General features: G+C 35.2%; 1 protein-coding gene across 4 annotated transcripts in view; it reads left to right on the top strand.

Moving 5' to 3' along the window:
- The window catches only part of LOC106156017 (uncharacterized), a 39,315-nt gene that overhangs the window by 7,353 nt on the left and 6,926 nt on the right, over positions 1–25,036 (top strand). For all 4 annotated transcript variants that reach the window (XM_087007110.1, XM_087007109.1, XM_087007111.1 and 1 more), the window contains exons 4-12: positions 1,391–1,441; positions 2,929–3,071; positions 3,787–3,892; positions 4,284–4,384; positions 5,109–5,278; positions 10,882–10,988; positions 21,285–21,429; positions 22,404–23,508; positions 24,191–24,943. In XM_087007110.1, coding sequence (XP_086863236.1) covers positions 1,391–1,441; positions 2,929–3,071; positions 3,787–3,892; positions 4,284–4,384; positions 5,109–5,278; positions 10,882–10,988; positions 21,285–21,429; positions 22,404–23,508; positions 24,191–24,943 — 2,681 coding nt within the window. The remainder of the gene's footprint in view (positions 1–1,390; positions 1,442–2,928; positions 3,072–3,786; positions 3,893–4,283; positions 4,385–5,108; positions 5,279–10,881; positions 10,989–21,284; positions 21,430–22,403; positions 23,509–24,190; positions 24,944–25,036) is intronic.

Here is a 25,036-nt window from a genome sequence, read left to right as displayed (position 1 = left end):
TGCAGACAGATTTGTGGGCCACCTTTAGATGCTGAGACTATTTGAACCTCTCATATCAAACTTTAACTCATACAAGGAATACATGTATCAGGCCTGTAGCCAGGGGGGGTTCGGGGGGTTTGAAAGAACCGCCCCTTTTGCTGGGAAAAGGTCCACTCTGGGTAAAATTTGATCTAGGTACATGAAGTTTTAATGGAAAAAGGTCCACTTTTCAGAAAAAGAACCCCCCTTTTGAAATTTCTGGTTACAGGCCTGTGTATACCCACATGGTTTGATATGGGCACCCCCACATACAAACTCTCCTGGAATTCATCACAGCAAGAAAGTTTTGATGTTAATTTCACAGTCTTGTATGGTCTATTTGTTACCCTGAGATCATTCTTCACATGTGCAGCCAGTGCTCATCTACTGCAGTGGAGAAAGAGTCACAAGTAGGGTGCATTCAAATAAACCCATCGTACTACCCAGGTGGATCTAAGGCACCATTCACATGAAAAATCTAAATTCTAAAAATCCAAAAATCCATTGGCGGTATCTAGTGATCACGATCTGTGCCCTGAATACCCCGCATTGTAATTAACTAGCAGAGCGAGAGAGTTACTTCCAAGGCTGTAATTAATTCTCGGCTGCGCTCAGAAGAGATTCTGACACCTTGACGCATGCGCAGTAATAAGTTAGAGAGAAAGAAATGGCAGTCGCTGTTGCTTTGAAAAATGTGTTTGTCGATTTTGTGCAACAACAAGACGAAGATGATGAGGTCCATATACACACGACATGAGTGCAATCTGATGAACTCCACAGTTTAGAGATACTACTGCGCATGCGTCAAGGTGCCAGAATCTCCTCCGAGCACAGCCGAGAATTAATTACAGCTATGGAAGTAACTCACTCACTCTGCTAGTTAATTACGCCATGGGGCATTCAGGGCACAGACTGTGATCACTAGATACCACCGATGGATTTTTGGATTTTTAGAATTTAGATTTTTCATGTGAACTGTGCCTAGCTCTGTGGGAGATTCTCCCAAAGTGCAATCACTGTAATCAGTTTAAATGTCTTACACCCCTCCATGAGTTTCTAGGGGGTAATTAACTAATAAGCTACTCAAGGAGGTTTGTCAGAAAATTTAACTGATTACACAGAATGCTCTTAACAAGAGTTCTCCCGGCAAAGTTGGTATGATGTTTGAATCTGAACCTGATCTTACTTTGAAACTCGGGGGTGATACTGGTAGTCTTGTATTGAATGCCTCTCCCTCCCCTCTCTTTCTCCCCCCTCTCTCTTTCTCTCTCTCTTTCTCTCTCTCATAGTAGTTTTTATTGTATGACAGACAATAAGCATTAAATATTTTCAGTGTCCTTTATTTTAATTTTATGATTATTTATTACAGAAAAAGAGAGTGCTTGTCTAGATGCCAATGGAAATACGTGTAGCACAGCTGGTAGGTAAATTGAATAAGACAGTAATAAAAAATGCATTGATGTAAAATCTGAACCTTTAAAATGATGTGTTTTGTTTATAATTGAATCCAGCTTTAAGTAGTGTATTTGAAAAGAATTTCAAAAAAAAAAAAAAAAAATCGAAAAAAAAATTAACATTTCTTAATTTTTGGTATATGCTATGTGATACTTTAAATTTAATTAAAAAAAATGTTCAAAAGGAATTAAATTAAGGACATGTACTCTGAAATATAGGGTAGTTTGCTTTGAAGTGCAGAATGATACACAAAATCGAATATTTGTGCTCATGTAGGCAATGTTATTTGGTTACTTATTACTTAATACAAAGGAACTAAGCTGATCAAAATATAGATAACAGGTACTGGTGGCATTGTTGTAGGTGTCATTTTTAGCTGTTGAAGTACCTGGAAGCACATAATACTAATTAGGTTAATTATTGGGTATAGATAGCAATTAGGTTGGACAAGAAGTTATAATAATTGTCATTATAACTTCTTGGGTTGGATAACTTTATAACTGCTGCAGATAAAATCACCACATTTTCCCAGTTATTTTCAAAGGTATGAAAAACAATTGGGTGCAACTGATTTTCGATAAGATGTTCAGGGTCATTAATATTATATTTATATAATATATAATTAATATATATAATATAATAATATTAATAATGAAAATTGGTGTTATTGAATTTTATTTCGGATAAAATCTAAACCATGATTGTGCAAAAGAAATCAGTCATATCCCACTGTAGAACTCATGCACAGCCTCTGTTAGCCCTTGGAATTTTTATGTTATGATCCCAGGTAATAAAGAAAGTCAAGAAACTTTAAAAATTAATAACACATAATGTCATCAACAAAATAAACATACTTTATCAAAAGGCAAGTAAAGTCCATGAACATTATTTGATGATATTATAAAAACCAGTAGCCTGGTTTTGGCTTATGATTTATATGCTGTATGTCCTTAAGGGTGAAAGGGTCCATTTTTACGATATTCATGTGGTTAAAATGAGGTTAAGACGGGTCATACACTTGAATGACCTGTCTGGACCTCATTTTAACTACATGAGGTTAAGGCAAGCCATACACATGTATGGTAACCAAACCACAAACATTTATATAGTTTTTTAACATATGAGAAATAACCAGAGAGTATGTCCCACCAAACACACACACACAAACACACACCTAACCTTTTTGCATTGTAAAACATGATTTAAGTGCAATTAAAATTAAAAAAGAAAAATCACATCTTGTTTCCATTTTTAATTTCTGTTATAGTCTGGTAGATGTTGTACTTTAAGTTTTCTCAAATGAAAATAAAAATTTCCAGGATTGTATTCCTGCAGCAAGTTTTTCATCACTCACTTAAAACAGATTTTACATGTTATTGAAAGTATGATATTTATCTCTCTTAATGAATATAGACGGAAATTCATTCTGTTAATGTCATATCTATTTTTCAGTGCAGTCCAATGACCTTGCCTCCAGAATGCTGCAAGGACACGAGCTGTTGAAATGTTTCGACTCTTTCTTGATTTATGTGCACAAGAATGGACAGATAGCTTACGTGTCTGAACAGGTGGAGGATTATTTGGGTTTCAAACAGGTACATGTATTGTCATGACACTTCATGATTTTATGAACCAAATATACCAAATGAACCCAGACTAGCTTGCATGACACAGAAATGTTGTCTTTTTAAAATATATGATTTCTATAAAAAATTAAAAGGTTTAAATGTTTTGCTTATTATAAAGTCATTCTTATTATGTGTTATTGTTAATGTAATGTTTTGGAGAGAATGCAGGCAGCATGTTCTTTTGCTGATTGTTTAAGTAGCAAGCATTTCTCCTTCATAAGCCATATTTGGTTGGTATCAATAAAACAAATTTAGCAGTGAGAAGAATTCAGCCAAGTAAATCATTAATGTTGAGATTAATAAGGGATGCAGTTTTAGTCTCCAAAGACTTCAAGGTAGGAAAATGTGATCATTGATTCAGTGTCAAACAGTGCATTTTCCAAGATTTGTGTTGGCAGAAAAAATAGATATAACTGTCAGTAACAGATAGGTGCATGGTCACAGAGAATGATTCCTTGGTAGATATGTTATATGATATTTGCCATTATTGGGTCTTTAGTGAATAAGATTTCAGCTTGTATTGGGTTTAGGTAATCAAGCTTCGCATGCCATTATAAAAACCTATACGTAAGGATGTATGGTTATGAAGCTTGCTTTTGTAAGTGATAAACCTTAGTAGATAGAGGCACTGAATAAAAAATAATATTAAAACTTATATTAAATGTTTTATTCTCCCTTACAGACAGCAATGATAGGGAAACATATTTTTGAGTTTGTGTTGGAACAAGACCATAGAGAGCTGAGGAAACAATTTATTGTGAAGCCATACAAAAAGACCGAAAACAATGGTATGTTTATAATATTGACAAATTGTTCTGATGTTTTTAATATTAAGCTGGTTATGTGATTTGATCAGTTTTATTTATTACTTTAGGGGAGAAATCCAAGGCATAGCGGAAAGAATATTATAAATGTTCATATTGTCCAGCTGTTTGTCACAACCAGACTCCACTAAAAGAATTAAAAACACAATGGTGTTCTCATGGCAATTGATCTATCATTTCCCTTTGCTACTATGTTATATTAAATGAAAGTCTGACTGATATCCTGAAGAAAAAATACCATATTTAGCATGATACAGCATAATTGAAAATTCTTATATTGTGGCATATGCTATTCAGAATAATTTCACAATTTTCAGTTATGGTTAATGCATTTTTTCTGGCAATTTTCTTCAAGGCACAACTATCACAACATATTGCCAGAACCGTGAATTCTGTGTACATATGAACTGCCAAATAATAGATAAGGAAAAGAATAGCAAGTCAAGAGGCCAACTGGTGAGTAGCTGCTGCTTTGATTAGTTTAACCAGTCTCTTATTTACCTAAATTGCAATCTTTCACGTTGGATAATTACCGAGGAAGGTTATTTAATTGTTATATTATTGACTTCTTGGAAATTATTGATTGGAAATATATTGAAGATTCATCAAAGGTGGGCTGTTTTTTGGTTCATTGCATTTATAGGAAATTGTTGTTCAGATAAATGTCAGTGTCAAAGATCGTTTTCTTGTAAGGAATTGTTCGAGTTACCAGGATAATGACTACTTATGGTTAGATTTGAAATAAATTTGGGATCTAAGGACAATATTATTGCTATTCCTATTTGCAATAATACACCAGGCCTCCCACTTTACATGTACACTCACACATACTTACATAAGGACACACACATTTAAAGAAAAATCATTTAATTTGTTAATTTTTACATGTCATTGAATAATTCATTGTGAGCAGAAAAAGACGAGGGGAAACTATAATCAAATCATCGTTACTGTACAAGCACATTACTTGCCTCATTGTGTTGAAGATAGTTTAATGTCCATGACCTCACTTGCATGCATGTCTATGGCTTTTACACCAGTTAGATGTCATACACGTCGTAAATCCTCATAAAAATAATTTCAGAAATTAAATGTCTCAATTTTTCCATATGGTAGTAAATATATTTTATTGCACACATAAATAAGTTCACATAAATACAAGTTGCTTATTTACTTTCAGATGGTACAGTGGACAGGCCGCTTGAAAATTAAGAATTCCTTGAAACCAGCTGGATTAATATGCATGTGCCGTCCAATATATGGAGATCCAATGATGGAAATCCGGACTCAAGGAAATGCTTTCTCATCTCATCACAGTCTTGATCTCAAATACGTAGATGTAGATCCAAGGTAAGATGTAACTGTGTTTATTTAAAGCCCGACAGTGAGCAAGAGACCTTGATATAGCAATTTAATTTTCCTGTTAATTTTCAACACTATTAACTTAATTACCAGTGTATACCATATCCAAACCATTCACAGAATTATGGTCTGTATACCTGTTTTTTTTTTTTTTTTTTTTCGTTTACAGTTTATAGTTTTTTAGCCACTCTAGGGATGAAACTTGAAAAATTTCTCAACTTTTTAATTTTTTTGGATAATAATGTATAAAGGACTAATGCGCATTGTATGCAGTTAAAGGAACCTACCATTCCCCTGTCAAAGATATTATAATTTTTTTATGTGATTTTTCTCTAGATCAGTGTGAATCTGGTGAAAATTGTGAAATATTTTTCAATTTTTCAATGTCTTTTCCCAAAATTATCTCAGTCTTTCTTAGCAAAATGAATATATTTGCTTCCATCAGCCTAGGGTAACTGAAATAGCAACTGAAACTAGAATATCAAAATTGACTTATATTGTCTTTCTGTATACAAGAAAGTGAATAACATTGTCTTTCTGAATGTACAAGAAAGTTTTATTCACTTCTATATGTATAACACTCATAGTTACAACAGGTTTGTCATATTACTAGTCATTGTATTAGTTTTGAAATGTCACAAACATGAAGCCATTGATGCATGATTTAAGAGGTAAAGTAAGTATAAAAATTAAACTTATGTATCAGCATACACTGGTGAAAAAGTACAACTTGACAGATGTATGCATAGTGAGATGACACTGGACTACAAGCAAATTTTATAAATAATATGGTGTACAGCATGTATGTAAATATTACTTTTTACTTTCACTTTTGCAAGCTTGAACAGTAGAGCTTAGCCTTTCGACTGGATGCAATGTAGTAATGTTTCAACATGGCATTTCCTATAGCAGTATATGTAGCACAAATTATGATGTAAGATCAACAGAAGGGAGACTAGTGAAAAGTTATTTTGTACATGAAAGGTGTACAGAAAATGACAATATTTGAAAAAACAGATAAGGGGATTATGGTCATGACTGTTTCACAATACACTGGTATTTGAAAAACAGCCAATTTATTTTAAAATAAAAGTGTTAGTGCAGCAACATTTTAGTAGTGAGATCAAGGCATATTAAACATTTCATTTATTTATTTATTTTCAAGTGCATCTTTACAATGACTATACACATATCACTTAACAAGCAATACATTGTTTACTGTAACAGTACCAAAAGGACAGTAAGAATTAAAAGTTGTTTTCACCCAGCTTCATATTCAAACAATATTTCAATCAATAATCACTTTAATGTAAGTTCACCGCAGCTTTAATTTGCACTGCATATCAAAATAGGTAACATGAAATATTTCATCATTTCTTAAGTAAAAACATTCACCACACCATTTCTCTAATAGATTGATATAATATCATTTTTTAAAAATAAAACAAGTATGATAAATATTCCATTTCTTCGATAGAAAAAAAAAAAACTACACCAGTCACTGTATTCTGTCCCAGTGGTATAGGTATAACCCGGAGTTATGCTTAGCCAACTTCTTTAATAAAAACATATATGATAAATATTCCATTCCTTTGATAGAAAAAAACTTGTTTCTGTAATAGAATGATATTGTACCATTTTCTTTAATAAAACAAGTATGATAAATATTCCATTTTTCGATAGAAAAAAAAAAAAAACTACACCAGTCACTGTATTCTGTCCCAGTGGTATATGTGTAACCCTGAGTTATGCTTAGCCAACTTCTGGTCATGTGACCATGTTTGTGTCCTATATTTGGAGATAGCAGTGTGACCTGGAGTTGAACAAATCTACAGCTTATAGGGTGGTGGGATTGGAACCCCACGCCACAGGTAGATAAATGCTTAAATGATAAATCTAAGTTTCTATATATACATATATGCGTGTTTATATAGTGTGTGCGTGTGTGGATTAATGAGCATAGGATATGTAAGGCGTAAAGGCATTTTAGGAAGGTGATATATTGTATTTTTCATGCATGCATAGGTGTCTGCGTAAAGTATGAGCATATGAGGACTACACTCTATCAGCTGATTGCAAATCTGATTAAGATTGATTGGTAATGGCATTGGGTTAGTATTGTAAACACATCAGTTCAGTCAGCCAGAAATAGAGCCATTATGGTATCTAAGATTACACTGCAATTAGATATAACTACATGTAGGACTTGGTTATAGGTGCTGCAGCAGTACGTAGATGAATGGTTGGATCTTTAGACTCTCTCAGTCTCTCTCTCTGTATATATTTTTAAGCTAGCAGGCATTATGGTCAATGCTTAGGTTATATTCGTACCTTTGTTTATGGCTAAATGGGTCTGCATAAAAGCCTGTTTGATCTTTTTTGTTCAGACCACTTGTTTTGTTCCTGCCTGCAATGGTGAGGCATGTCTAGAAATAAATTACAACCAGATTGTGAATTAACGCCTGCTTTGTAGGGAAGGTATGATACAAATTGTGGAGCACTGAGGTCATTCAGCGGCCACTTCTAGACAGACTCTACAAATAAGGATGCATGTACCAGTGACCTAATGTGACCTATTTTTTTCTTCAAATCCTGTTTTGACCTGTTTTACCGAGATAATTTTACCACTTAGTGAATGAAGATGAATTTCTTGTAATTTTTTTGGCTCCAAAGACTTAATGTAGAAGTTTAAAGTGAAAAAGGTGAGCTTTCTTTGCTGGACAATGTACATTATCCAGTTGAGTGAGTAGTGAAAAAGGCAAATAAATTAAAGAGTTTTGTATTTATGACAAATCACCAAAATGACTAAAACTGCCTGTCTGTACAACTTTACACACACACGCACACACACACACACACACACACACACACACACACACACACACAGAGAGAGAGAGAGAGAGAGAGAGAGATTTTAATGCAGATATGCAAAATATAATGAAGCCAGAATCTGAAGACAATCATGAAATTAGTGGAATATATCCAGTGCCTCTCAAGTTAGCAATGAAAGTGGAATTTTGGAGCCACCCCCTCCTATCTCTCCCTCCCCCCCTCCTTGCATTCTGGATAATAAATCAGCTACTGGAATATTTTGTAAAACCAGAATATATTTTACTGTGAAGTTTCAGTATAATTATTAAATGCAATGCATATGGCAATTAGAGAAGCAGACCCTTCTATATTATCACAGACTGTCAAAAACTTGCATGAAAACAAGAGGTCAGGGTTTTATTAAAATAAAGACTTATTTTTACAAGTCATCACAAACACTTGTAATGTTTTACAACATGCAGTCTTCTACAGTGTATTCCCTTCATGCATCCCCCAAATATTGATTAGCACAGTTGTACCTTGGCCTAGCTGGCTGACTTCAAATGTTAGCTGGCCTTTCCTGATTTACTGGCAGCATCCATCAATTCTGCTCTTAAGTAATAGGATCAAACGCAGAGTATATGTGGGTGTCTGGATGGAGGAGTGTTTTGGTAGAGAATCCGATTATTGAGAAATCTCTGTATATGATTGTGTAGAAGGGGGAGCCCTTTTTGTGTTGTTTGGGTGAACCCTGATCCAGGTGTCTGCATTGGGTAGTGAAGGTAAGTCTTCTTGGTTAATTCAAAGTTGAGGGTGTAAGATGGTCTTCAGCTACTGTGCCAGGATCATGTTTCAAGTAGAGCCCAGTTGGATGAAGTGTAAGACCTTTTCTACCTGAATAAGGTAGTGAAGCATTCATGTTTTGTTTTTGTTTTTTTTTTAATCCAAAGGTGGACTTCATGTACCTTGCACATTAAAAAAATATATATTTCATTGAAAACACAAGTTTTCAAAAACCTAAGGCATAGCAGAGAATCCAGTTTATGTTTATGTAGTATCTATTGGATGATTGTTAAAATTGTTCTTTTTTTTAGTGGAGAAGTCAAATCGCTCCCCTAGGTAAAAATGGTGATATAATTGAATTGCTGTCTTCATTCTTCCGATTGAATTATGTGAACATAGACAAAGTTGCTGTTATATATAACCTTATTAATATATTTTGTAGAAGTTCAGTGAGATACCATGGTAAAATTGGATAAGTCAATATTGGAATAAGTTCAGTGCTGTTTTATGGATGTAGAAGAATATTCTCATAATTTTGCTATTTCTGTTACTTCTTTGGCAAAGAGAAAATATAAAGAGATTAGGTCCTCCCCCTTGCAGAAGATGACACACAAGGGGAAAGAGGGCAAGCACACCATCTCTGCCATGGAGTTTAATGAATAAAAGAATATTCTTTTAACCTTGTGCTTTCTTTACAAAAAATCATCTGCAGAAATATTTTGAAATTTTTTCACAGTTCAGTTTATTTCACTATACAGCACTCATATAAGAAGTATGGCATTATTGATGAAACAAAACTTATGATCTTTAGGGTTTCACGTCAATTATTGAAACTGGAGGCAAGATGGAGTGTTCTGATATTTATTTGTGTATTTAACTGGTATGTATATTTACCCTGTGTTTCAAGTAGAGATTATTAATATATATAATCAACTTAGCTAGGTGACATAAAAAAACACAATAGCAAACATTGGTTATTTGTTTTTGGTTTATAATTTTTATAAACAAAGATTCTAGTTTTACACAATCCCTTTTCTCCTGCATTGTAAGGCAGTAGAAAAAGAATGGATATCCCATATATTGCAACTCTTAATTTTCACCATAGTTTGCTAGTGCACTTTAATTAACACTTGTTAATATGGATTTCATCCTTAATATCACTTCTCATATGAACATTCATTAATATCAGCTAACACCGTCGTGTTAAGATTGCTTTTTTAGCGAGCATACCACTAATTTCAGCCTGTCAGTGAGATCCACTGATGAGTTTCCAAAGGTGAATCAGTATAAAAATAACACTCAATTGATCTTGCTCCATTGTGGTGAAAAAACAATTGACATATTGCAATTCACTCCTTTGTAAGTGAAAAGAATGAAGGCATTTATATTATAGCTGTCTATAATTGTGGAAAGGAAATTCTGCAGGATTTTAATGCATTGTGGACTGCCATGATAGTCATCTGACACAGTGATGTATTGGGTATTGATTTGTATGGTGTACAGTACTGGATAGTCTCTACTGTGTCATTTATTCATAGGATATATGGTATAATAGGATGCTTTTTTGGTTGTATCTGTATAAGTCAGTTAGCCACTGGTTTTATGTCTAGAGTTAATGTGGTATCTATTGGATGATTGCTAAAATTGTTCCTTTTTTTAGTGGAGAAGTCAAATCGGTATTAAGGTTTGCCATTGTAATGGTGTAATTTTCATTATTGGATATATCTTACACACGCTGTGCATTTTAACTTGTGTTCCAGAACCATTCAGCTACTTTAGTGCCATTTCCTTTGTTGTCATAAGTTTTATACGTAGCATTGTATAAACTATTTTTATTTCCTGCGTTTAGGATTCATGGCCTGGATGCCATAGCAGGGACTCAAACTGGTTATATTCGGTGCACTTGTTAAGTTAGATATACCAGAGAAACTTCTACATAACCATTGGTTAATATAAAGTACATTTTTGACAATTCTTGTGCTTTTTTGGTATTTCAGAGTCACGCAACTGCTTGGATATGAAAGAGAAGATCTGATTGGAAAACCTGTTTACCTGTTCCACTTTCCCCTGGATGCGAAAACTATTTCAGAGTGCCATCAAACCTGTAAGTATTGTGTATAGTTTTCATGTCTGAGTCATATAAATTATAATTCCACTTTTCCAGTTTACTTGTTGCTTTTTAGTTTTGGAGATTAGATAATATGGAAAATTGTCAGCAGAAATAGACAGGTCAAGCTCATTGGACTGTTTTCTAGCCCTGATATGAAATTTGAGATGGTGGGGATGGCATATGTAATCTAGTGTGTCTCCACACAGCTGGACTCTATGCATTTAGTCAGTGACAAAGTGCTGATTGTAACATTACGTAAAACACTTTACAGCCTGTTACATCCCTGGCTTAGCTACTGTGAGGGTAATGTTATATCCTACTTAAGCTCACATGAACATGTATCCATCATCAAAACTGATTTATGCTTTTGGAAAATTACACAAACTTGTGGTTTCAAACTACTTTCAGTACGGTAGATTTATACTTATGCCAGTTTGAACCTAAAAAGCAATTCAGATATTAACAGTTATGTAATTGTCTCTACTCCAATGGCGCTTCCAGCATGAAGACCTTACTCCCCATCATTTCATGTTGTAACACAACATTTAAGAGGTAATCCGTGAGAAGGTTTGGTGAGTTACTAAGCAAAAGATATAGTGATCTACTGTTAAGTTTTAGACTCATGAATAATTAGTATTAATAATATTGATTGGGTTGTCTGCTGAGATCCATGGTGCTGTGCAGATTGATCTACAGTGCATAAGATGAATCTTGTCATCTTATCCTTAGATAAGGTTTGATTTCTGCCAGCCTGTTGTTGACAATTGGCAGCAAATATATGATTGGCATGGTAAACTTTGGTCAAATACTAATGTAGTTGAAAGGCGACAAGTCATCTGCATGTATCAAATTTTGAATATGAGGCAGTAAGGTTCCGAAACTAGGGCTAAGGATGTCACTCTCTAGCCAAAGTCACTTCTAGCTGCCATTTTATATCGTAAAAGTACCTTTCAATAGATTTGTGATGGTCTTCAGGCAAAGTTTCAGAAAATTGTTTCAAATTAGCCTAGGATTTGTATCAAGAGATACAGGTGAGGATACCTGGATTGGCACAAGATATATATCTCAAAGCTGTCAGTTGTGCCAATTTTGGACTGCTCTTCCACAAAGAAAGAAAGACATAGACACGGAATACTGCAATCAATCATATGACCTCTTTATGGACAGATGGCGATTATCATGTGCAAAAATAACCCCCAGTCTTTCAATTTGACAAAAAACTGAGCCAAAATATTTGGATAAATCTGTGTAGGGAGATGAAGATATGCAAATATGAATGTATGAATATGAAAGCTGGACCAAGCTTTAATAAATCTTCAAAGTTGACACCTTTAGTCCTGTTAGACAGTTCTCTTGATAACTGAAGAAGCATTTTATAAAATGAATGGTACTTTTTTAAAAGGCAGGGATTTGTTGCTTTTTTATTAGCTTTAGCTTGCTGGTTTGAGCCTAAATCAATAGAAAATATTGATATTTAATGTGTACTTCATTTTACTTTGTAATGATTCAGAATTAACACTTTAATTGGCCTAATAACAAACCAAAAGTTTAACCTTATTATTAATGGATTTTAAACACCCCCTCCCATGAAGTAAATGTTAATGCAGTTTAAATTTGACCAATATTTTACCCTATTAAGATGGTCTAATTTTTCATTTATTGGTTTTCATGTACAGACACCATATGTGCCTGTGTGTGTGTGTGTGTGTGTGTGTGTGTGTGTGTGTGTGTGTGTGTGTGTGTGTGTGAATAAATATATATATATATATATATATATATATATATATATATATATATATATATATATATATATATTCTGATCATTGGGTCTGTCCATGTTGTTGCAGGTGCCATCCCCAGTGTCATCTGACACATTTGTTGTTCACCCTATGACTGCCAAACTATTTGTGTTTTACTTCAAATTTGCTGAGCGACTCTTTTAGTTAAAGAGGCAGGTTCTTTTCACGTGATCAGATTATTTTTACAAAAGTTATAATTTACTAAAATGTGTCTGTATGTTTGCCTATTTTACTGATAAGTTAAATTCTTTTTGTGACCTTTTGTGATAAATGCAAGAATTCATACCAACAAGTATAGGCAGATAATAAGATAATTTTTTTCATTTTAGTCATATGGGCTCATTAAATGTCATTCATTTCTATGAAATGAAGCAAATTAATGAATGATATAATAACAAAAATTGTGAAAATATGATTATCATATGAACAGGCAATTTTCTGAGGAATGGAAAAACTTGGTAGTAATACATTTTCATTGTCTTCCTACACTTAATTTGATCTCATGATTAAGAAAGGAATCCATGTGGGACCTGTTCCACAAAATAACTTCAGATGGAAATTGGTCCAAGCTTGAAGACAAAACTGTAAGGGACTATTCCCAAAACTTATGGCACTAACTGTGAATCGATTTATCTCCAAGGGGAATCTTGCTATATTGCAATCAACTTAATTGGCTTACATGTCTGCCACGCCTACTGAAGCTGCTAGGGGGTAGTTAATTATGGTTTAGCAGTTCAGTAGGCATGCCAGACATCTAAGCCGCTTAAGCTGAAAGCAATTTAGAGAGAAACCCCTTGGAGATAGATCGATCCTGTTAGATCGATCTAGGTATGGGAACCCAACCTAAGTCTTCTTTGTCCCAATATAAATCAGAAGTGAGCTATTTATGTGAAATATTGTACGTGCCTATTTGATAACATGAATTAAATGGCTTCTCTTTTAGACCAATAATTACTCTTTTAGAAGACTTATCCTGATTTAAATAGACCAAATTTTGAGACCAAATTCAGTCTTAGTTTTTTTTGTGCAACGTGAGGAAGTAGTACCTCTTCAGATCATCTAGTTACATTGAGCAGCTCTGTGTCCAGTTACTGCAAGGGGAGGGGGGGGGGGCATGATAAAAAAGTAGAAATGTTTACAGTGAAATGAGAATTGGCATAGGATTTGGATCAAAATTTGATTTACAGTGGGTGTCTTCTCAGCCAAAAGGGCTCTTTCTTCAAACTCCTGAAACCGCCCCCCAACTCCCCTGCCTATAAGACTTTTTGGTAATGTATTTACATATAATGACAGATAGAAAAATCAAATCTAGGTTACTTTCATAGATATTGTAAGTTGTAAGTTGTACTCATCCCTAAACCAGATGTTGGTATATCTTATCTTTTCTGACTTATCCAATTTTGAATAATTATTGATTAGTTAGGTATGCAAGATTTACTCATATCCTTGGCTCAAAATATTTTAGAGCAGAATTCTGATTTATTTTTTTATAAAAGGAATGTTTTGTAATTTGCCAACATTTGAATAAGAATATGAAATGGATTTCAGAGAAAGAAAGTGATTTAAGACTGTTTAATATTCTTTACATTTAGTCATTATAGGGAGTAGGTACGAGGCTGTGCAACCAAATGCTACAAAAAGCTATCAAGTGCTTCAATTATTATTTTATTATACAGGTGTTTGAAGTGGTTCTGACATGCTAAATCCATGTTAACTGCTGTTACTGCACTGGAATGGAATGTTTTAATATCTTTGAAGGCAGCTGTAGTGAAAATGTTAAAAGGTGAAAACGTGCTTCTAACATTTCTGTCTGTAATTGCAAACATGTTCAATCAACCAGTCCAAATTGGATATTCTGGAGATGGAGGGGGGTATATTTAGGAAGTCAAGGGGAACAGTAGCAAAAAGCTCAGATTTTATTCATGCGTAAATTGTTTTGGAATAACTTCAACTTTATTCAAAATTGCCTGTGTAAACATAATATTTGGAGTTCTGCTGGCCCATGCATGTTTAGTAAATGAAGTGGAATTATTGTAAAGATTGATAATATTCATGTTACATTAATCTGATATACTAAACAGTTGTTAAGTATAAGGGTGCTATTTCAATAGCCTTGCTTGTTTATACTCACTTGTCATATTCACATAGGAATAATATTTGATAATGATTGAAACATTCAGGATGTTTTTTTTTTATGTTTATTTCGTTGAAAGATTCTATATTATCAGGCTAGAATAAGGCTTCGTTCACATGGAATGTCTATTTTCTAAAAATCTATTTTCTATTCGCGATATGTCTTATGATCACGGTCTGTGCCCTGAATATCCCGCCGCGTAATTACTGGCAGCGTGAGCCAGTTACTTATAGTAACTTATAGTAACTGGCTCGCGCTGCCAGTAATTACGCCGCGGGATATTAAGGGCACAGACCGTGATCATAAGACATATCGCGAATAGAAAATAGAATTTTAGAAAATAGACATTGCATGTGAATGAAGCCTTAGGAGTTGGGAACCTGAACATGTTGAATTTTGCAGTGTTATTGGTTAACATGAATACATCACGACAGATAAATCCTGGTACACCAGTAGAAGAATAAGGCATACATTCATGTATTTAGGTCAACAAAACATGCTCATTTCCGGACAAATCCTTATCTCAGTCAAAAGAAAAACAGTGGTGTTTTTTTTTTCTACAAAACATCCTTCATCTTGTCTTACACATCCAGAATCAGTGTCACTTGGTTGCAGTAAAAGGTTATTTACTATAGGATAAGGGATAAAAACCTGCAAATATTTAATTAATTTTATTAATTATCCCTTTTAACTTTCAGTGTATCACTAACATAATAACTTGAATTGGAGTTATCCAAGATAGCCCAAAGTTTCATCACTTAATTAGCTTAAAACCAGTCAAGGTTTTACGGAATTTGAAAGAGAGTAGGGTAAGAAAAAAAAATAATGGCAGATTACGGAGACATAAGTCAGTACAGTGTGGCAATGAATAAAAGCTGAAGGACCACATCTACAGACAATTTTCTGGTTGTTTTATCTGAAGTTCTGTGAAATTACAGTCTGTTGCACAATATTATGAATTCACCATGTTGTGAGTGTCACTTTTTCATTGCTTTCTTAGAAGATGTTCCTGACGCATAGAGTTGCACCCTTATTGCTAATAAGTTAATCCCCACTGTGTGCGGTTTCTCACATAATTTTTAGTCTCGTATGAAGGAGGACCTTGTTAGCGCACAGTAAGTGGGATGCGATGTGTCTCTGCATGCAGAGCATGGTACAGTTTTGTGATTCCAGTAAGCTGAGCTTTGGGTATTTCTTGACTTTAGTAGAAAAGTCTGCCAGAACCATGGATCAATACAATAATCAGTGCTATAGATTTAATGGGTTATGTGTCCTCATGTCCATAATGGTTAATGGCGTTTTTAGTACAAGAGAGGGGGCAAAGGGGGGGGGGGTGGTATACAGATATTACTTTTTGCAAGACCTTGATAGAGACAGCTAGTTTTGTCAAAAATTTAATTAAAAGATACTAAATAAGTACTTGAATTCTTCTAAATGCATATACATGTTAATTCTAATATTGCTCTGCATTAATTTTAGGTCAAAGAAGTGCTTAGGGAACATTTTCTATCAGACTGTGATGTACTCTTCCAATATCTTTAAAAAAATATGGGCTGATATGTAGTTAAGAGTGTTTAAGAGGAAGTTATCTGTCTCTTTGATGACAGGCACTTTTCACAGCTACACTTAATCCAACATATAGGATAATGAATGTTGTTTTTTACACAGTGAGTGCTGTTGCCTTGGTTGCATTAATACATAGAATGAATATTGCCTCTTTTTTCTTTCCATTTCTCGATTTTTTTTCAATCACACAAGAAGCAAGATCTGCTATAGTTATTCTAGCTGGTGAATTTATCGGCCTTTGGTGTGGTTTGGTTTGTGTAACATATTGACTTTTGTTGAGGAGCAGATTTGTCTGGAAATTTTGCATTGTCACAGATAAACTGTAATCCTATACACTGGAAATGGTCTTTTTAATTAAAATGTGATTCAAGTAAGTTTTCTGCAGCCAAAGGACTTTTCTAGTGTAATTATAAAACACATGCGGTTCATAACCCTGACACCATAGTACTATCAACAGGTGTGTGTAAGTGGAAAAGGTACTTTTACAAATAGGGCCTGGATATATATATGTTTTTTTAAACCAGCCCATGCCACCTGCTGCTGATCTTATAGTATGCAAGTTATACTATTTTTGCTTTTAAATTAGACTGGTTTAACTTAAACATGACTATAATTGTTTAAAGTAAGACCAATTTTGAATGTTCCTCTATTTTTTCTGATGTGGTTTTTGATTATGATAGTGTGTGTATGCCTTTTTTCCAGTCACTCTGTATTTAATGATGAGATAAAAATTCCTTTTCTGATTCACATGAAGATCCCTTGATATTGTAACTTCATTCCCAAAATGTTTAGAAGAAAAGTAGAAAACCTAGAGATAATTTGATTGCTACCAAGAACAGGACTTACTGGCATGTAGATTAGATTTCATGGCCATGCCATTAGAAGGTCTTCTACAACATTTGCTGACAGTGAAGTACTTGTAATTGAAGGTTTTTACTGATCTGTGCTCATCACAAGGTGGGCACCCTGGTTTTCTGGGAAAGACAGAGGCACGTTGATAGTAATGAGGTCAGTGTCCAGACTTCTTGAACTCAGGGTAAAGATTAGAAAAAGATTCCATGAACACTGACCTTTTTACCTCTGACATTTGGCACTGCAGGGAGTCAGGTAACAGAGACCTTTGAAACACTTGTACTTTAATGAAAATCCAGATCAGGAGTGTATGTGAATAGGTTCATGTCTGGCTTTTTCATAAACACAAAACTAATGGAATATACATATATGCCAGCAATTTAGGTCGTCAGTCTAAAGTTTGAGCTTGGAGAAATGTTGTTTAAGGGGAGGCAATTTTAAGAGACTTTTCAACAATAATAAGTTTTTGCACACTGGAACTATGTACTGATGCTAATTGCTTAACAGTTCATATTTTCTGATAACAGTGATAAATTCTTCTGGATATATCTGGAAGTCCAGATATTTGGGTGCTGTATTTTATGCCTGCTACCCCTCTCCCCCATACCCAGCATATAGAGCTCAGCACCTTTGGAACTTTCTTTTTCAGGATTTTTTTCTCAAAAGCCACTTTCATCTCTAAAATGGTATTCATACATATTCAAGTCAGAACTAAAGCAAACACATCTTTGATACAAACAGATACAAATCCTAAAAGTCCATTATCAGATCATTTATCATTTAATAATGATAGTGAGTAATGAATCTATGGTAATCACCCAATCTTTTCAATGGGCAAAATTGTGAATTTTATAGACAATGTATTTTTTAAGTCGTAATCAAATTCTTAAAATTAGAGCTTTTGAGTGGTAGCAACAAAATGAAAAAGCAAACTACTCTATAGCTCAATTCTATGCAGTAAAAAGCATCACAAATGCCATACAGAAATTTAATTTTTGAGATTATAAAATTGTATATCCGAAAGTTTGATAATTTTTTCCCAAAGATCAAGATAGGATGGAGTCATTACCATATTTCACATAAATTTCTTCATGCACATTAAACTCTTTATGATTTAACCTTTGATAGTATGACAACTGGTGAACAAATTCAATATAATTTACATATGCCACAAGCTTATTCAGACTGAAGTAATAAATGCGAATTAAGCTGGTCGTAACCTTTTAGGTAAGCTCAGATACATTTCTGAATATTCACTTGTTGTGGTAAAGGTTTTTATAGTTGCTAACGTGAGGAAGAAATTATTTGCTCAGTTTAATAATTGGTTGGTTTTGGTGACGAGAGCTGGAGTCACCCCGAGGAACAACTTGATGGCTGAGTGGCGCGATAAATTGAGAAAATACTGAGATATATACTTGAGCGAGGTTAGCAATTATTGAAGGTGGGGTAGACAAAGACGCCATGCTAAACTAGGAAACGTTTTGTTGTGTACTAGTATTTAGTTTCTAATATGTGCAGTAGAAGGAATACTATAGATGGTTTAGACATAGTTCAGACATTTTATGATACTAACGTACCACCTTTGGTATTTATAATGATGTCTTTACATCTCCCAATTGTGTGGCATATTATAACTAGGTGTCTGGTGAAACACACTTGTTTATACAGCTGCTTACATGAGTTAAATGATTATCTCTATCATTTTAGAATGGAATATACACATATTCACTCCTTCCCTCTCACACACATACACACATGCATGCACACACACACCCACACACACACACACACACACACACACACACACAATATCCAAAGAAGTCAAGAAACGTGAAGTAATCATTTCCCCTCAGAAAATGTTTTGTTGAGTAATACTTAAAATGTGAATCAAGTCTTTTGAAAATTTACTTGGCAAATGTTAGAAAGTACATTGTTATGAGTGACCTTAGATGATATATCTTGAAAAGAGGTGAAGCATTAGGTAAAGTGATGTGTTTGAAGATTTCAACTTTTTTCTGTTCCAGCAGCTTAGAACATTTGAGTGTTTTGTGGTTGGCAAGGTATCTTGAAGCCTAACATCTTAAGTTCTGGTCATGCTGTTAGTTGTCTAAGTGGTATTTAAGTCTTTTGGTATAAGATTACGTTTAAATTTATCGACAAGAGTTGAAAAGCAGTGTTATTATTTGCTGCCATGGTTAAATCATTTTGTGAACTTCCATTGACTGTGCAGTAAATACAGTCTCATCAGGCCTGTAGGAATTATTTTTAATTTCATTTCTGAATATCTATAATTCTTTACAATCTTTTATCCAGGTCTTAGCCTGTAGAATCCAATGACGGGGCTCATTCAGGTTTGTTTATTATTACTTAGTAGTCCAAGTGGCATGCACTTAGAAAGTTTTCTCAGCAGTGCTCAACAAATACCACAGAAGAGGCAAAGCCCACATGTTTTTGCTAAATGGAGGTGTGTTGCTTTTCCTCCAATTTGATTGGTTCATTTTGGTGGGTGTGTAGGTCTATGGCTATTTCTATTGGTTGAAACTATGCCACATTGGCCTTCACACCAGCTGTTGATGAATGATGCAAGGGCTGGGATGTGGGTTAGTTGATCTCTGGAAAATGAAGAAGTAGTTTTGGACACAACAAGGCATTAGCAGAGGAAATCAGGTGGTGTCATATACCTGCAAGTGATTGCTATGGTGTACAATCGCATTCTGCTCCCAAAATCGGAAAGTAGGTATTTTTAATTGACTAATTAAACTACATTTCAAAAATAAGAATCATGGTAAAAATATTCTCTGGCCAAATTCCAGTCAACAATTTTTGGTAAATAAGAAAGGTCAGTAAGATAGCCGTTATCCTATGTACATCTGTAGAGGTCAGGTAAACCACTAAGGGTGTGTAGGTAAATAACGCAGGTTTTATAGCCCCAGTGGAATGTACCAAGAATATCACAGTAAGGATTAGCATTGGGAAGGTAAAAAGGGAAACTGAAGGTGATCTATATATTGTGGATATTTTATTGTACTGAGAAAGTGCCACATCATCATGGTTATAAATGTAAAATCGAGGACTGGAGCTTGATGAATATTTTGATTCGTAGAGAGCATTGGTATCAGGGCGCTACATGTACTAAAGTGTTCATATATTTCATATATGTAGGATAAGGGATTAGTTCAGTTTCCATCAAGAATGTAAAGGCAAATGGGCTCATTTGTCTGAAGAGGAAGGGGTTCACCGCATATTATGAAGAATTGTGTTAAGAATATGTAACAGGATGTAGGATGGAATTGAATCAGTTCTGAGGTTTTGAGGTTGAAAGTACAGTCAGGAACTGTATGGCCTGGGTTCACATTAGTTTATATAAATATGTTTTGAATTTGACTGAATGCTTATGTTTGGTTTAGTGAATTTGTGCAGTATATTCTTTATTGCCTTTTTATTTTTAATTTTACAAGATTGCTCATCCTTTTTAAATATGTAGAAGGCATTTATCAGGAAAACCCTCGTATGTTGTTAAGAAATATATGAATATTCAATTCACGTGTCATTTAATGATATGGCAGACTTAATTAGTGATGAAATATCAGTATATGGCTCAATAGCTCAGAGGAATATAAAGATCTTTATGGGAGAATAAAGATACTAATAATTTCAAAAAAATATATTGCACTTTTATGTGCAATAAATAAAAAGTAAAACAGTATGCAAATTATACCACATCCAAGCCAAAGTGCTATTTCTGTGTGGTTACAGAGGAATGCAGAGGTTTTTTTTTTTTAAATGGAAAACTTGTAACTACTTTTTTATATGAAAGCAGATAATACAGTGAACCTCTGCTACTGTAATGGTATTGATATGTAGCTTCCGACTGCCACTAATTAATTAATTAATTATTGAATGGAAAACATATTTTAACTGAATATGCTTTTTTTCCAGTAATTGCAGTGGGTAAAACTGTGAGCAAGTACTACCGTTTCCTCTCTAAGAGTGGTGACTGGGTGTGGGTCCAGAGTAAAGCCACCATCCTCTACAACTCAAATAGCCAACCCCAATCCGTGGTCTGCGTCAGCCAACTTATCAGGTTTGTAACAGACAAGGTGGTTATAATAATTTACGGTAATTGCATAAAATGTTCAAACATTGCACCTTTTCTGATCATGGTCTTCCTTTTTTCAAGATTTTCAGTTTTAGCATGCTTACAAAAATATACCTTCTGACAAGAAGTGAAGTATCTTTTCAAATCCTCTCTAACATGTTTAAATAGTATAAACAGAACTTCATTTATGTTGTTCAAATTAAATGAGTAATCACTTAATTTAAACAAAATGGTACAAAATTTTATCAAACCATCATTTTGTGAGTATTATCTGAGGAGGATGAGAAAGTTTTAAAAAGCAGGTATATACCAGGTGAGAGGTTTTGTTTTATGTGAGTTACTTTATGTAATAATTATGTTTGGGAAAAAATGTAAATTTGTGAAATGCATAAGCTGTTAGAAAAATGAGAGTAATTATCAAAATTTCTGTCAGGATTGAGCTTGTTCCTGATTATACAACAAATAATTACAGAGTAACAGGTAAATTTGAAATGAAGTAAGACAATGGCATTTCAAACGGCGGACACATATAATCCTTAACTGCTGAATAAATTATTTATAAAAACGAAAAATGAAAAATTTCACTTTCCACATATCATATTTTTGCATGCAAACTCTGTTTAATATCAGAAAACTGCATTCCTTCGGTATGTGGTAATATGGTTAACCAGACTGGGTTTTTGTGGGAGAGATTATCACGGATGAGGTAGGTTATTGATTCAGAAAGGCTAGCTCCATGTGACACTGTTTGAAGATATATTGTTACAGTCTTTATAGACTGTACACGTTGATAGACCACAGTGTTTCTTTCTTTTATGAACCAGGCGTGCAGAAACTTGTTCTGATTGTGGCCAGATTGTTCGTCAAATACCAAGGTATCCTTCCCCGGTTCTTGCTTCTTCTAAGAAGAAGGCTTTTGTTTCATAATAGATTAAGATTTTTTTTCTCTTTTTTTTTAGTGAAGCTGAGGTAAAGCGTTCCTTAGCATCAGAGAATAAGAAGGCCATTGAATATGCTGTTCCTGGAGCCAACCTTACCGAGCTAACAGCAACATCATCGGGAAGGGACACAAACCAAAGTGGTTTTGCTGGTCAAAATGGGAGTGTGGACTCCACCCCTGTTAGCAACACCAGAAAGCAGCCATTGCCCTCCTCTGACAGTCAATCCAGCACTTCGTCTTTATCCTCTAGGGATAGTGAGTCAGATGCCCAGCCTGTCTTCAAAAAGCCCCGTTTAGACAAAATGAATGTGCGCACACAGAGCATGCTAATGAGTCCAGAGGTAGACTTTGCAGTTGTGGATGATGTGTTCAAAATTGGAATGCCACTGGAGGAACCTCTGCCTCCATTTTGTTCTGACACTGAGACAAATCTGGAATCCCCTGGTGGGTATCTCAGTGATGCAAATTCTGATAATTCTATGGGTTTTGATGTTCCCAGTGGTAAAAGAAGTTCCAAGCAGCGTGATAACAATCCCTATATGAGCTATGACAGCCCTGGCATTAATTTTAGTTCAACGTCCACCGGGGAAACTAGTCTCAATTCCAATTCTGTGTCATCGGACGCATTTAGCTCATTTGGACCATATCGCAGCTGCACCTCGTCTACCCCATCACCTACCCTGAACGCTCTGAATCAAACAAATTCACAGTTGTATCTGGCAAAAACTAACACAATTACTGCCAACACAAGTAGCCAGGATGACAACCAGCCCTCTGAACTAAGGAGACTGTTACTAGAAGGGCGGCAAAAGAAGAAGCAGAAAAGTGACTCTTCAGTTAGGAAGAGTGATCAGCAGCTGGAGGCTGAGAAACCGGTGTTAGCAAGTCTTCTGCAGGGAAAGTTGGATTTGTCCAAAGCACATATTCCTGCACCAGTGGTTAATGATCAGCCTCGCCAGCAGCAGAAGCAAAAGGATATACATTCCCAGAGGACTGTGCACAGCAGCATAGGTGATGGGCTCGGAAAGGATAATTTTAATGACTTTGGGAACACTTCAAGTCAAGGCTTTCAGAATATCAACACTACCAATCACCCTTCACAATCTTGGAGCCCTGTTGACATGGTGAGCTTTTACAAAACCGAGATCAAGTTTGATATTTCAATCTTCATCTTAAGAATGCTTGTAAATAATTACACTCATTATGTTGTTGATTGTATGGTAGTGGAACACTGCACAGTAAACTTTTTTGTATTGTTCAATATTTAACGCAATCATATCAAGTAAAATCTGTATTCAAATAAAAGTACCTTTGAATAATTTAAACAGTATTATGGAAATTGTTTTAGCGTTTTAATGGGTTCTGAAAGTATGACTGTTTAAAAGGCAATCATTGTTCATGGCCAAAAGTGCAAGATTTTTATGTTTGCTAGAGTTAAACCATTGAGTAGGAAACATCGAATGCAGATAATCAGTTACATTCTATGAACAAAGCATTTATATCTAATTCATGAATATTATGGAGCTTGTCATGATTTGTAGACAAATAAGCGTGCATGTAGGTTTTGCATGAAAGGACTACTTTTTTGGCCAAGAGTTTTGTATGGAACCTTTAATCTTGACATTTCAAAAATTCATAACTGGAAGGAAGAGAAACTGTAATTCATTGCATTACTTTAAGTGTTCCAGAGAAGTTCTGTAAGAAGAAAAACATTGATTGTCATTGAAAAAATTTATATAATCTTGTATTTCATATATAACGTAAAAATCCATAATGTTAACACATTCATTGTACTTTTACTTTCAGTCACTTCTTGACAGTATGGAGACGTTATTAGATCAAGAAAACCTACTAGTTGACTATTACTACAGTTCTCTATTGATGAATGATGAAATTCCTCCAGAGCCTTCCACCACTGGTCAGCAGTGTGTCCAGCAGTCCAGTGATTCAGCCAGTCCACCCATGTCCACGCACAGCCTCCAGTCTCCCCAGGGGAGTCTGTTTGGTAGCCCCCAGGGTCCTGCACAACAGAATTATGGGAGTTCAAACAGCCCTCTGATGTCCCCCCAGGGTTGGGCACAGATGAGCCCAGGGGGGACTGTGATCTCCAACCAGGTACCAAACGTGAACATGCAGGTGCCTACCAGTCCGTCATTACAGCGCAGTTCTAAGTACAGCTCCCAGGGGAGCTGCAGCTCGTCCAGTTCAAGTGTGCACAGTGCCATGAGCCCCCCTGGGTTACAGACCCTGAGGAGCCCTTACTCCAGTCAGGCATGCAGCCCCAGCCCCACCCGCTCCAGGCACAGCACAGGGGGTGGCAGCCTTAGCGAGGAGATCTGTGATGAGATCTTTGCTGGTTCTAGCCCCCCTTCTGTCCCCCACATTGTAGCCCCAGCAGGGAGGCCCCTGCAGGGGAGTTCTGGCCAGGTGGTGGATATTAACTTTGGTGATCCACTGTTGTCCGATACTAGCTTGCATGGACAGGAGAGTCAGGAGTCGTTTGAATCTGATGTGATGGCTTTTGAGGAACTGTTACGCTCATCAAGTCCTCATAGTCAGGTGAGCTGATAGTTGGAGAAGGATTATTGTGTGGAACACACTTTAATTTGTCAGGACATTCATTTGTAGCCTTGCAAACTTTGCTTTTAGAAT

Source organism: Lingula anatina, chromosome 2, assembly GCF_051362555.1.
Source record: "Lingula anatina isolate TDL-2025a chromosome 2, LinAna3.0, whole genome shotgun sequence".
NCBI lineage: Eukaryota > Metazoa > Brachiopoda > Lingulata > Lingulida > Lingulidae > Lingula > Lingula anatina.
Note: the sequence above shows the minus strand (reverse complement) of the source record. Positions and strands in the feature narration are given on the sequence as shown.